At 41.7% G+C, this 13991-nt stretch overlaps 1 protein-coding gene across 5 annotated transcripts in view; it reads right to left on the bottom strand.

The window, feature by feature from the left end:
* Ca-alpha1t (Ca[2+]-channel protein alpha[[1]] subunit T) overlaps positions 1 to 13991 on the bottom strand; it is a 52482-nt gene extending 38491 nt beyond the window's left edge. For all 5 annotated transcript variants that reach the window (XM_071704620.1, XM_071704618.1, XM_071704619.1 and 2 more), the window contains exon 1: positions 12637 to 13991. In XM_071704620.1, the coding sequence (XP_071560721.1) occupies positions 12637 to 13018 (382 nt within the window). In that variant the 5' untranslated portion in view covers positions 13019 to 13991. The remainder of the gene's footprint in view (positions 1 to 12636) is intronic.

The following is a 13991-nucleotide window of genomic DNA, read 5'->3' as shown; positions in this document are numbered from 1 at the left end:
TCTCTCTCTCTCTCTCTCTCTCTCTCTCTCTCTCTCTCTCTTTCTCTCTCTTCCTCTCCAGTATGCAACCCTCACATCTTGGTGAGCGTCGCCGCCCGTTAATGCAAAGGAGGCGATTGATGATAGACATTCATGCATTCCTCACGTTGACAGGTGCCCTTTGTTAGGACCGAAGATTTACATTCCCCAGAAACTCAAATAACGTACCTAGAAGTAGATCCGAACATTAGTATTTCAAAATAATAATATGTATTATATTAGAAGAAGAATAAGTTCCTACTATTCTTTACTTTAGTCTGAAATAGCGAAGGTAATAAAATTGGATTCTATCCGAAAATGTTTATTGCCAGTTTTGATTATTGACTCCAAGTATTGGCGGCGTCAAATAATTATAGGAAGTGTGATACAATTATTAACGGTCTAATTACAAGGCATTTTGTTTAATCATTTTGCTGTATTAGCGGTATAAATGTAATTTTTTAAAAATACAGACTTGTGTATGCGTATTAATTGCACTTTGTATGCACGTAACGTGACACGTTAGCATTATATCACCGATGACATCATGACATTCAACATATTAAAGCCGAATAATTAACGCAGACACATGAAAAATATCGATGTAATTATTAAAGTCGTATAATTAACGGCACAGGCACGATGTTTACGTATATCGAAATGATTGCTCTGTTATTCTTTCAGCAAATGCTCCAATTCACACATAATGGATTCCGCATTGGTGTGCACGGGTAGCACATCGTCCGACAGGTGTATCCGCTCAAGTAGAAAACGGCTGAATGTACGAGAGGCTTTGCGCGCTGAACCTAATGGATCGTGTTGTTGTTGCTGTTAACTTTCATCCCCTTACGAGGCATGCACCGCTCTTGTTACCAAGCCTTCCCTAGTAGGTTATTCATTTCTAACAGTTACATGAAGGACAAATGACTGCATTCCTCAACTGTTAAATTTGCAGTATACTAATACTGAGAGTTTTTAATGAGTAAAGCATAGCAAGTATATATAATTGTTTCTTTTATCATTGGATGATTTATTATTATCAATTATCATATTTATCAAACAGATTTATTCACTCATTTTATCTCAATTAGACATCATCGTATATTAAATAATTCAAGATGTAACTGAATCACAGTGCTTTCAGAGACTTTCGATTTCAGAGACAATTTATCTCTTTGATTAAATATGTATATCATTAGTCTTTAATGTAGGTGATTAGATAATAAGAATTAATCTTCATTAAGTATTATATGTCCGTATGTATGTAAGAGAATATCACGATTGTTTTACACTTTCGCGAAATCATGCTGTATAAATCTTATATAATCCTATCATGTTTAGGTAATCTTAATTCCCTGTGAAACATTTAGAATTATAGAGAACATTAATTATAGAATTAGAATATTAAAATGTAACAGAAAAATAATGTATTAAGAGAGATTAATGAGAGAGCAATGTAATAAGATGGATAGATAGAGATAGATAGATAAATAAATATATAGGTAGATAGATAGAGAAAGAAAGAGAGAAAAATTTGCATTTTTATACATATGTCAAGCATTCTTTCATTATCCATTGACTCAATTTCTCCTCATTTGCAGAAAACGATGTAACAAGAAAAAGAATGTGTATTGAAAAGCATCGTATATTTTGTTGAAAATGCAAACATAAATGACAGAGCAAATAATAATAACGACAAAGAAGTGGAAATGACGAGGTGGGAAAAGGTAGAATTATATCAATTGCATTCCCTGTTGTATACAACGTGTCCCAGAAACATCATATATTTTCCCAGAACACATTTTTTTCTACAAAATGAGACATATAGGATCTTTTTTTGTAAAGAAAAAAAGAGGAAGAAAGTTCTCTGAAATGTATTTAATGTCAAAAAATTTCAATTTTCGATATTTTGACGAGTATATGATGCTTGAAACTTCAGGCTTCTTGAAATAAAATATAAAATTCGGTCAAAATTAGAAAGAAAAAAAAGTAAAATAAGAGAGAAGATTATTTATTTATATTTTGCTTATCACATGCTTAATTTGTTGAAATTTAATTTTCGCTTTATAACACTTTACTCTGTAATACTGCCGATGTTTCTGCATTAAAGTAATTGCTCTTTTTTATGGAACGTTCTCCATCTACGGTTGAAACGGCATCCGGTGGTACTCAGGACACGCAATCGGTGCTCAGTCAACAGGATGTCTGATATGAAGGAAAAGCCGCGGTAGAGTGACAGGGAAGTTGATCTGCGACCGAACTCCTTTCCGGATTCGTCGTTCACGCCACGATCGATTCAACGAAGTCGACGTTGCCTGGAAAGACCTAAATCATCCTGAAAATCCTCCGTCAAGGAACGTTTCTCCTACTCTCTCGTGATGGTCTCATCTCAAAAACCGTTTCGACAGCTGCTACTGAAGAAGGTTCGCTGCAATTTGTCGCGGTCGTTTGTAATGACAAAAACCGGAAGGCGGAATATACATGCAATTTGTCAGAGTTTTCTTCTTTTTCTGTATTATTGCGACCGGACGGAAATCATAATAAGACTTTCAGATAAAGCGCGCGTCGTTCTGTCTGCGGAAAATCGAAAGCATCCGCGTTTCACGCTCGAATTACTACATCGATCGTGCCTGCTGACGACTCGGTTTCGCTGGTTTTCGCGCAACTCGCTCGCGAATCGCGAATCTCACGAGGAACAAGTCTCTACGCAGAAATAGCTACGCAAGAATGCGCGTGCTCGATTTCTTTAAAATTATTTCAATTTATAACTTAATTAAAGTTATTCAAGTTATTAATTAATAGTTATAAGAAAATAATAATTCTAAAAATTTAGATTTAAAATTATAGAATTAATGAGAGGATTTTTAACATCTTTCAATTTTATTTATTAATTTTTTGTTTTAAATAAGTAATTGTATTGTGCAAGTCATTGAGTTTCTTTTAAGGAGTGAAAATATGTTTTAAATCCCTATTTCTATTTTTGTCTCTAAATGTATCTTTCAGAAAATGAGAGAGTTACTCAGGAGAATCTCTTGGGTAACAGACTGTGTTTCATACGGCCGCGTTGAATTCGGCCATGACGGAACTATTTTCACGCTCGAATATTCCAGGAACAAGGAACGAAACGGGCATTCCTCATTTCCGGAATGAGTAATTAAATCGTTACAAGAATAAACGCGAGCATTTTGCGAAAGGACAAATGCCTTCTATCTCGTACATCCACGTGGATACGTGTGCTGCTAAAAATAAATCCCGCCCCGTTTTAACGCGCTCGGAGATAAGCATGGCAGCGCCAGCGGAAAATAATCAATTCGATTGCTCCGCACGTGAGCCGTAGGTGTTGCAAGACCCGGAGCCCTAGATAACTGTTTATCGTGCTATGTAATCTCTACCAGACTGAGGCCGCAACTTCTCGGCAACATAAGTAATGGGGATGGAGTATCGGAGCACACCGTGCCTAGTCAACATACCCTACTTTTATTTACATAAATTATGAAAATATTTTCTAAGTTCTAGAGCCTATCAATTTCAAGGCAATAGATTATAATTATAATATATCAGTTCATTTGTAATATATTTTTATATTCTTAATCTTTAATGTTTGAATTTTTTCTGTAATAACTGAAGAAATAAATAATATATTCAGATATTTTATGAAATTAGGTAATACAGAACACTCTTTTTACCGCTACATTAATTATCATTTTAAATAACAATTTTCATATAAATGTCTAATAAATTGTTAGAAAAAGACTGTTCATAACTCTTTTATAATATCTCATTTGTCATACATTCATTTCATTTTCGTTTGTTATTATAATTTTTACAAATCTATTGCCTCAACATTAAACCTCAAAAGTGGCGGAATTCGCCACAGGACTGACAGAACAGTAAAATAATAATTAAATGAATAATTACTCATCCCACGATCTCTTCGCCGTCGCCCGATGCCTTCCAGGACTCCTCCTCCTCTCCTCGATCCTCCAGGTCCTCCTCCGTTGGGTCCGTTGTCACATCTCCGTCGGCGCACTCACTCACAACGTTTACATGCAAAAATATCGTCGATTACGATCACGCGACACTCTGCATGGTATTCCCGATATTAAGTAATCTCGCGACGCGGCGCGTATTACATTGCACGGTGACGAAAGAATTACGTCGGAGAAGCTATGAACAAAGCTATACTTACGATCCGCTCGACGCCCGTCGGCCCGTGATGTCCCGTAGACGCTAACATAAGTATGGCGGAGAGAATTTTGTAAATCTCGCGACCAAGTTTACTCGCCATTCGTCAGGGGCAACCGTCTGAACCGTCGCGAGGACGATACACTTGCTGCTTATCAGGCGATTTTGATTAACTGCAATTAAATCGATTTATGAATATTCACATTTGCGCCTACCCCCCCACGATCGCCAAATATATCACAACACGATTAAATAGGGTTAACGTACGACGTTAATAGAGACTGCGCTCGCTAATTAAACACGTCGCGGCGTCACTCGATTCAGGATGCGCTCGTATCTCGTATTCTTTATCCGTGTTCCGAAAAACGATGGCAACAATTCATTCTGGAGTCGTGCGACACGGACGCGAGACGCGAGTCAAGTTGACGGTTGCGAAAAGCGAGGCCGATCGTCCGAAAGAATGTAATCGAAAGTCAATTAACCTCGGCAATCGGCATCCGTATATAAATTCCGCGAAGCACATGTATTAAAGCCCCTTGCACAATAGGCGATAGCGATAGCGATAGCGACAGCGACAAAGTTGCCGACAAAGCTATATAGCTTTGTCGGCAACCTTGTTGCTGTCGCTATCGCTATCGCTATCGCCTATTGTGCAAGGGGCTTAAATGAACATTCGATATCACATATATATCACAGTTTTTCGTAATCTCAACTCAATCGGCGGATTCGTTGGATCCGGCGATACGCAATTAACGCAATACGATTCGAGAACAGTCTTCTTCTTCTTCTTCTTATATTTGCATTGGCTCCTGCCTCTAGTACGAGGACAATATGGCCAGCATTTACCCCTGTTTGCGTAAAAGTCTGAATGACTGTTAGCGTGGCAAAGTCTAAATGGAAATCACTAAAAAACTGAGTGAGAATCAATGCAGACAGTATCAGTCGCAATACTTAAAAAATTTTCGTTCCGGACAAAACACGTCCGAACAGGTCCGCGCACGTTGAGCGAATTTATTCGAGAACAGTGAATACAGTGATAAAGGCTGCGTTCGGAAACTTCACTCGGGTGCACACCAGCGTCGTTCTGTCCTTGTTCAATTTTTAGTAAGTAACAAAAGATAGAATGTGCACCCAAGTGAAATTTCCGAACACACTCGCGATCGCGGGGCTCGCGGCGCCCGCGCCGCAGCGCCTGCCGGTGGTAGGGTTGGAGTGGGGGTAAAGTAACTAGACACAACAAACGCGGCTCCGTGCTAGTAGTCACCCTACCTTCACTTCACCCCACCTCCGGGAGGCGCCGCGGCACCGCGCCTAACCCGTGTCACCGAATCGGCCGAATCCGACAGTTGAGATTACGAAAAACTGTGATATATGTGATATCGAATGTTCATCGCGGAATGTGCCTCGCGGAATTTATACGGATGCCGAGGTATGTGTCGCATTCGGTGATATTGACTTTCGATTGCATTCTTTCGAATGATCGGTCTCGCTTTTCTCAACCGTCAACTTGAATCGCGTCTCGCGTCGCGTCGCGCCGCTCCAGAATGAAATTGCCGTCTTTCGGAACACGGGTAAAGAATACGAGCGCATCCTAAAGCGAGTGACGCCACTGACGCCGCGACGTGTTTAATTAGCGAGCGCAGTCTCTGTTAACGTCGTACGTTAACCCTATTTCGTGTTTTGACATTTGCCGATCGTGGGGGATAGACGCGAATGAGAACGTTCATAAATCGATGATTTAATTGCGGTTAATCAAAATCGTCCGACAAGCAGCAAGTGTGTAGCGTCCTCGCTCGACGGTTGCTCCTGGCGAGTGAAGTTGGTCGCGAGATTTACGAAATTCTCCCCGCCATGTTAGCGTCTACCCGCGGGACATGACGGGCCGACGGGCGTCGAGCGGATCGTATAGCTTTGTTCGTAGCATCTCCGACGTAATTTTTCCGTCGCCGTGCAATCAAGTACGCGCCGCGTCGCGAGATTAATACCGGGAGTGCCGTGCAAAGTGTCGCGCGATCACAAACGACGATATTTTCGTACGTGAACGTTGCAGCGTCGTGAGTGAGTGCGCCCGGCGCCGACGGAGGACGGAGATGCAACGGATCAACGGAGCAGGATCGAGGAGAGGAGCAGGGGGCCTGGGAGGCATCGGGCGACGGCGGAGCGATCGTGAGGTGAGTAATTTTTCTTGTTATTCGTTTATTATTTAGCTGTCCTGTCAGTCCTGCGGGTTCCGCCGCACTTTCAAGGTTTTCTCCGGCAATTTCGCAATTTCGGAGTTCGATCTCCGGCATACGTGAGAAGAGAACGTCGCGTCTCTCTTATTCGCTCGGTCGCAATATTACTTGCTTGATTTTTCGCGGATTAATTATGCGAATGAGTTAACACCCGCGATATGCAGCCGCGATTTTCTCGCTTGCGGCGCCGGCGGCCGCGATTGTTTCTCGCATTAGCATTTTTGAAATCAGATATCTGTTAAAAATGACGTAAAAATAAAATTTTAAAAATTTAACGGACGCGTAAATAATTATTTACTTCGAGTATCAATTATTTCTTGGACGCTGCTTTAATTGCAAAAATATTTTTATGTTACAGATCAACGCAGGGTTACAACTCCGCTGTTGCGCATCGGCCGGTGAGTTGTTTTTTTTATTTATTTTATGTAAATAAGTGTGATCTGTACCCGTGCCGTCTCGGCCGTCTCGGCTGTCCCGGTCGACGTGCCTATGACCGCGTTAAGTATCGTTCGTGTAAGGATTAATGTCGTTGCAGCACGCTGCAGAATTCTCTTGGCTCGTTGCGACAATACGCGACCGTTTACATAAATCTCGCACTAGCGTCGAGTGTTATGAACGATGCGGAAGCACGCGAGATTTAGAATGCAATAGCTATTGAAGACACTGACCGATCGGAATGTGCAGGCGCTTTCGCAGAAATTTAATTACACATTAATTATATACATACAATAATTATATACATTAATGCAGAAAGTTTTCACACAGCTTAAATTATTCTTTGATATCTGCATTGCACAGCTCGTACATTTTTCCGATGAAAAATCGTTTCTTTTGTCAGAAGAAAAGAGAATCGAACAAAGAGAAGGACAGAAAAGATGTCATGTTTAATGTGAACTTATATTAATTGCTTTGTGTTGAAGTTTTATTATGAAAGATAACTTTTTATTGTATTATATTTTATATTTAATATGAAAAATATTCAGAAAACAGACTTTTTGGTAAAAAAAGTGTCTTATTGCACTAACATTTTTTTGTAATTTTTAATAGAAATGTTATGTCAGTAATATCGATTAAAGAAACATCACTAGTTTAATAAAATTCGATGAAAAATTCTCATACAATAAATGTATTTTCAAATATCGTGACCGACGTCATGACAGACGTCGCGTTCATTAGTGAGACATTATAAACAACGTTTTAAGGCTTTTAGAATAATTATGGATACTTTCATTAATTAATTACTTTTAATTTAAATGAGTCATATTGCATCGTATAACTCCAAAACTCCAAAGATATAAATTAATATTAATTTCTTATGCAGACGCTACCTGTAGGATATCAACTACGATATCAGTTGCACTGCAATGTTGCAACACACATACACAAAACACACACACACACACACACACACACACACACACAAAGTGCCGATGAGCCTTCTGTGATAGGCGATTGATTTTTATGCACGCGCCTGTTATGTGTCGATCGGTCGGTGATGACCCGTCAACCTGTTTCTCATCGACGCCTCTCGCTCTCATCGGTGCTCATTTACGCGGCGCTTAATAGACAATCAAGCGGCCGAGGCGGCCGAGCAAATTGTTTCGATCGACTGCCGCTTCCGGCGACGTTCGAGGTCGCGGATGATTGCCTCGCTTTAGTCACTCGATTATTTTTCCCCGGTCCTACAAACGTCCTGACCTCGTGCCCGTATTCGTCGTCGATCGATAACACATCATCGAGAGGATCCAGCGAAAGAAGCTGGAGAAACGCGCGAAAATGTGGGGAGATCGACAGGAAACGGCTCTTGAGACCGAAACGTTCGATCCACTGCTTTTGATTATAGTCGCAATATCGCATTGTTCACCGCAAAACCACGGCTGTCGTGCCACGTGAAGTTGACACCTACTTACTTTAATATTACATTCGCCACCCGTAGCAAAAAACGCACCGCAAATATTGCGCGATATTACGTATAAGTTTTTCCGTTACATTTTCCAAGTTTCATCTTTAGAGCGACAAATTCAATACATTTCTAATATCCAATATCTTTTTTTGACGCGCACTTCAGGAAGAGATAGTATCTTTCTATAAATATTTTAAATACTTATTAAAGTCCTCCGTTGTGGATTCGACGATTCCACGAATTTTCGCAATTTAAACAATAAATATTCGCCAAGTCAAGATAAAAGCGAAATATATTTACGTCTGTATAACGCAAAAAATGTTCCAATTATGTAAATATATAAATATATATCTATATATATGTATATACATATATTGGAACATACATGTATATATATGGCAACGCAATCAAATCTACAAAATAAAAATAGTATATTTGCTGTTTGTTCGAATTTTTGGAAATAATTGCATTGCTTGATCCGCTGTCGCTGTAATGGAAATGAAATAAAAACAAAAAATAATATAACTGCAGTAGAGATAGCCGATCGTTCGCGACAATCAGTAGTTCGAGTGCAATTCAACACAGTAGAGTAGTGCAATCATGCGTCGGACAAGAGCGACAAGTAGTCAAAGTTCGCAAACGTCAGTCCATCCGGAGGAGCTACTTTTTTAATAATGTATACGGAATATTTCACTACTTTTAGAGCCGCGCTTTATGAAAACCTTGAAACCAAGGAATGAGACGTAATAAAGAGCGAGGAATCAAAAAACAAAGAAGTAATTTAATCGTATAATATTCTCGGAAACAAAATATAGTTCAATGTATCATCTTCTTCTGTGTGTAACTCTCAGACTTAAAACTAATTAACTATAAGACATGGCATAAAACAATCTGTCTACATAAATAAGTATTAGCATTATACGAATTAATTAAATGCGGAGGATACCTGTAATCATATTAAATCTTAAATAACTGCTCGGCCGTTTTATGGTACTTAAGATAATGAAGTAAATTATTAAACTGGAGCAGGGAGATGGCCGTTTATTCTGTTAATGGCAATCATTTCATGCAATCTGTCACGTAATCTCGCATTGAGTTTCTAAACAGAAAAGCAAAGTATTCCCGTGAATTATAGGTTTCAGCGAATTGAAAGAATTGCGACGTTTTTTTATTGATCTGAGTTGTGTTAACCGCTTATAACCCCGAACTTATATAAGTCACGTAACATAAACTTCCTGACCTTTGTGTGTGTGTGTGTGTGTGTGTGTGTGTGTGTGTGTGTATGTGCAACGGGTCATAAAAGTGGATCAATTATTATTTACGCATGAAATTGAAATGTTCCTTAGAAAATTGATCAACGATTAAAAAACTTTTAATTTTTCTTAGGTATCATAATTATATCCTGAAAAGACAAAAAGTTTTTTATCTCAATTTCTTTTCGTAAAATAAGAATATTTTTCTTTCGTCCGATTCTGGAGATAAAGCCCAGTCTGTTTAGTTTGGAATTAGTTCTTGATTATTATAGCGAGTTAAAAAAAACACATTTAATTGGACAGCAGAATATTAGAAGGAGTGCATAATTAGTTTTTACTTTAGATCATCTTTTTGCAATTTTATACGTGATTTTCTTTAAATTTACGACGACATCAATAAAAAATATTAGGTATCAATGTACATTATAACAACTGATTTATTGAGATCGGAACGCATTCTGAATGATGGTACATTTTGAATAAAATCCATCGCTATAATTTTATTAATATTAAAATTAATATTAGATCAAAGGCAACTGCATTTATTTATGTATTACAATTAAATTTGCTAAGAGAACTAAATATGTAAATATTATAAACCACAATTGTAGCAAGTAGTTCAAGGAAAAATGCAGCATTTGACATTCTCTGGCCCGCCCTTGGTTCTGCTAGGATTAAACATCGATGGGTCAAGGCCTCCGCCGTTTTGATGCACATATATATTCTTGTGTGAAATGTACCTCAAAACTTCCAAAATTGAAGCCACCCAATCGCGGTTCTCTACGCAACATGAATTAACTGCGCGAATATCGCAATTTAAACGCACCAGCATGTAATAGCGTGTTGTTTCACCATTGTTTTCGTTATTGAACGCGTGTTTTCGTTCCGAAATAAGCATCCTCGCGATTTGGTCCCGCGCGTACTGCGCAGTACATAAAAATTTATTAAATTCTTTATAGGATTAAATTGAGGGAGTACCCGAGGGTTTCCCCTACTAGAGGGACCCGGGAATTCGTATCTGGGACTCCAGTTTCAACGACGAGCTACGGTGAAATAAGATTGCAGTGGGACAAGAACGGCGTGAGGAGCGGCGAGCGACGGTTTTGCAGTGGCAATGTGAAACAGGCGCGCGAGGTCCGCATTCATATTCGGTTCTACGACGTGCTCCAACCCGCGCCCATTGTCCTCGCGCGCACAATGGAGATCTTTCTGACGCGCGGCGTGCTTTCCTCGGCGCTTGTTGCTCCGATGGTCGGCTGACTAAACTTTGCCCGGACGTCGCCGCCGCCGTCGTCGCTGCCGCTGCCGCTGCCTCACCACGTGCAATGCACGTCCCGCCGCATGCCCTCCCCCCCAGTAATTTCCCGCACAAATGGATATAGGCGCTCTGGCCGTGTACGCGCCGGGAAACCGGAGGAGGGATCGAGTGCCGTGAGAGGGTGAGGAAAATGCGCGACGAGAAGGAGAACGGGAACGCCACTGTGCAGAGGAGAAAAAGGAGAACTCTCACCGCCACCGTCGCGTTGAGAGGAGCGAGATAGGAGAGAACTGTGCCACTGTGGAAAGCGGCTACGCGCGCAGTAGGATTCGCCTGGGGATAGGTCAATCAATGACCTATTTAAGGTGTCTTCAGACCGATCTCCCTCGGCACCCGCTACACCGCGTTCGCCAGACTCGATCGGGGCTACTCGCGGCAACAAATACTCGTCTTGCATGGTAGCAGGAATCCTACATTCAACAAATGAGGCGGAAGTGCTGCGCCGTTCGTTGGGCGTGAGAAGTTCCATAAGTTAAAAAAGTACGAAAACAGAGCGAGCAAGCGTATCCTTGAAGAGTTTCCGCGTTGGAAGCGTTACGTAAAGAAGGCATTTAATCGCCTTCAGATAGTATCGATCGAACCTTCGAATTTATATTCGCTATAGGTATCAGAATTACGTCCCGAGAAACGACCTTTCAGAAAAGACGAAATTTTTCTCGTCCCAATTTTTTCCGTAAAATTTATCTTTTCTTTTACGCTAATTTGATTCCGAAATAAAATCTAATTTATCTACAATTAAATTTTAATTCTTGATTATTGTGACACGTTAAATTTAACAGTATCGCAAACGGTTATTCGAATGTTGGAAACAGCGCATAATTGGTTTTTATTTTAATTCATATGTTTTTACGATTTTATTCTTTATAGATCTATAAAGATCCCAACGCGAAATAGTATTAACTTTAGCTGTCAATCTATTAATGTACATTATAACGTGGCTGATTTATTGAGATCGAGTTGAACTCATCGCACATTCTGCATAAGTGCGAATATGTAAAAATCCCGTTCCCGTCGATAATTTGTTTAATTGAATAAATGCGCGTGTACCTCGATATCGCGTTCCATCTAATCTTATTCAATAATACGCCGCTCAGCGACTTAGGAAAATCAACAAATTCTGATAGCTAGAACGAATGCTGACGCACGCGCAACCTTGTGTAGTCAGAGAGATGAAATAAATTCCTAATGAAGATCGACTGGAACAGTTCGCATCAGCTTACCACGACCATGAAAAGCGAATCTGTATTCGTAAAATGTACACAAAGATGTTCCCCTCACAAAAGCTACCGTAGAAATTCGATATCCAATAATCGCTTCTAATTCTGTTTTGGAGAAAGATATTTATCGGGATTGTAAAATATATCTAGACGATATAAATGTCAAAAAACCATCCTAAAATACCTGTTAATTATTGAGAGATTTCGTAAAAAAGTGTAAAAAATGTTCTGGTTTATCAGGTGCCCTTTTAATATCATAAAGACACAGATATTTCATCTTCAGAAATTTGAGAGACGGATCCTAATCTCTTAGATTTTCTTTAAATGCTCAAAACATATGCAAAAAGTAATACCAATTCCCTTTCAGAATTTCTATAAATTATTTATATAAATGTTTTCGATTTTTATGTTGATTGGAGCGCAGTGCACGAGAATGTGTATGTAGGTCGACGTATGTGCTACAAAGCAGAGTTTACCATACCGAGTCGTGAAGTACCAAAAGGATATGGATTAGTAATCAGCGCAAGACACCAGTTGCGCGGTCGTGTGGTCTGGTCGAGATATCTCAGAGCGATCGGAATGAAGCCTGGATAGGGTAGACCCTCGCCTTCCTCTTCCTCGTCTTCGTCGTCGTCATCCTCGTCGTCGTCGTCATCGTCGTCATCGTCCTCGTCGTCCATATCGTTCTCCCCATCGTCATCCTCGTCCTCGTCTTCTTCCCCGATCGCTCGGTTGTTGACGGATCCGCGAGCCCCGTCTTCGTCCTCGTCGTCCTCGAGGTCGCTGAGCTCCGCCACGTCGCTGTCGGAGCCCTGCTCGCCGACCCCGGTCCCACTGACCGCCCTCGACGCGGATCGGTACCGGTATCCCTGAGGATAGTGCAGCGACATCCTCGAGTACGTCGAGTGCCTCTTTCTCGCGAGCGCGGCGTTTCTCCGGCGACTACGGAGGCCTTTAACGACGTCGCGGCCTCCTCGGCGTCCGGGGCTGCGTGAGGCGACGGTTCCGGGACTCCTCGACCGTTCGGGGGGAGATTCTCATCGCCCGATCTTGCTGCACGTCCGGTCTGCCTTCCCGCACGCGCGCGACTCGCTTTTGACTAATCGCGCCAACGATCGTTCGTTCTCGCTGGCGTCATCGGGGATGTTCCGTGCTCTCGATACGTTGCACCAACTCTTCCGTCGCGAATACGACGACAAGTGATTTCCTTTTTCAATACACCCGACGTCTTAATCCCGACGCTCGATGCGGGCTGTTCCACACTGTCGCGATCGACGTAGCGAGCGAGTGTCCGCCGATCGCATCTTACTCCGGAGCCGGGGAGATAGCGAATTCAGGTGCAGAGTTGCACCTCTCGATGCGCCTGCCCGGTGATTCTTCTCTGCACCTGCGTTTCTCACCTGGGGACGTGACGAGCGCACAGTAACCTTGCCCCGATATCGCGATGTCCCCGGAGGATGTGGTCGCACTGCGATCCTCGCCACGAGGTCAATCAGTGCAGGGGAACACGCGAGATCCTTCTCGAGAAAGAGAAGACCTTCGACGGCACGATCTTAAGTCTCGGAAGAAGAGCACGTGAAGCGCGTGGCCGAGAACTGATTCACTGCACCACCACCACCACCACCACCTCTTCCTCTTCCTCTTCCTCGTTCTCTTCTTCCGGGTATCCTCCACCTGGCTGTATCCTCCTCTCTCGGTCAGGTGCTTATCGACCGCGACGTCGGTCGCGCGGACACGCGGGCACCAGCGCAGGCTGTTGTCCGCGAGGCGAGCGTCAAGCGCGAACGTGTGCGGTGGTGATGGTAGCCAGCAGCTGAACGCCGCGCGATCGCGGCCGTGTTCACGACGACGACGGTGCCCGGC

Source organism: Temnothorax nylanderi, unplaced genomic scaffold, assembly GCF_030848795.1.
Source record: "Temnothorax nylanderi isolate EJ_2023f unplaced genomic scaffold, tnyl_v1.0 TNYL_tig0042_pilon, whole genome shotgun sequence".
NCBI classification, from domain to species: Eukaryota; Metazoa; Arthropoda; class Insecta; order Hymenoptera; family Formicidae; genus Temnothorax; species Temnothorax nylanderi.
The sequence above is the reverse complement of the archived record's forward strand: the minus strand, read 5'-3'. Positions and strand labels throughout refer to the sequence as shown.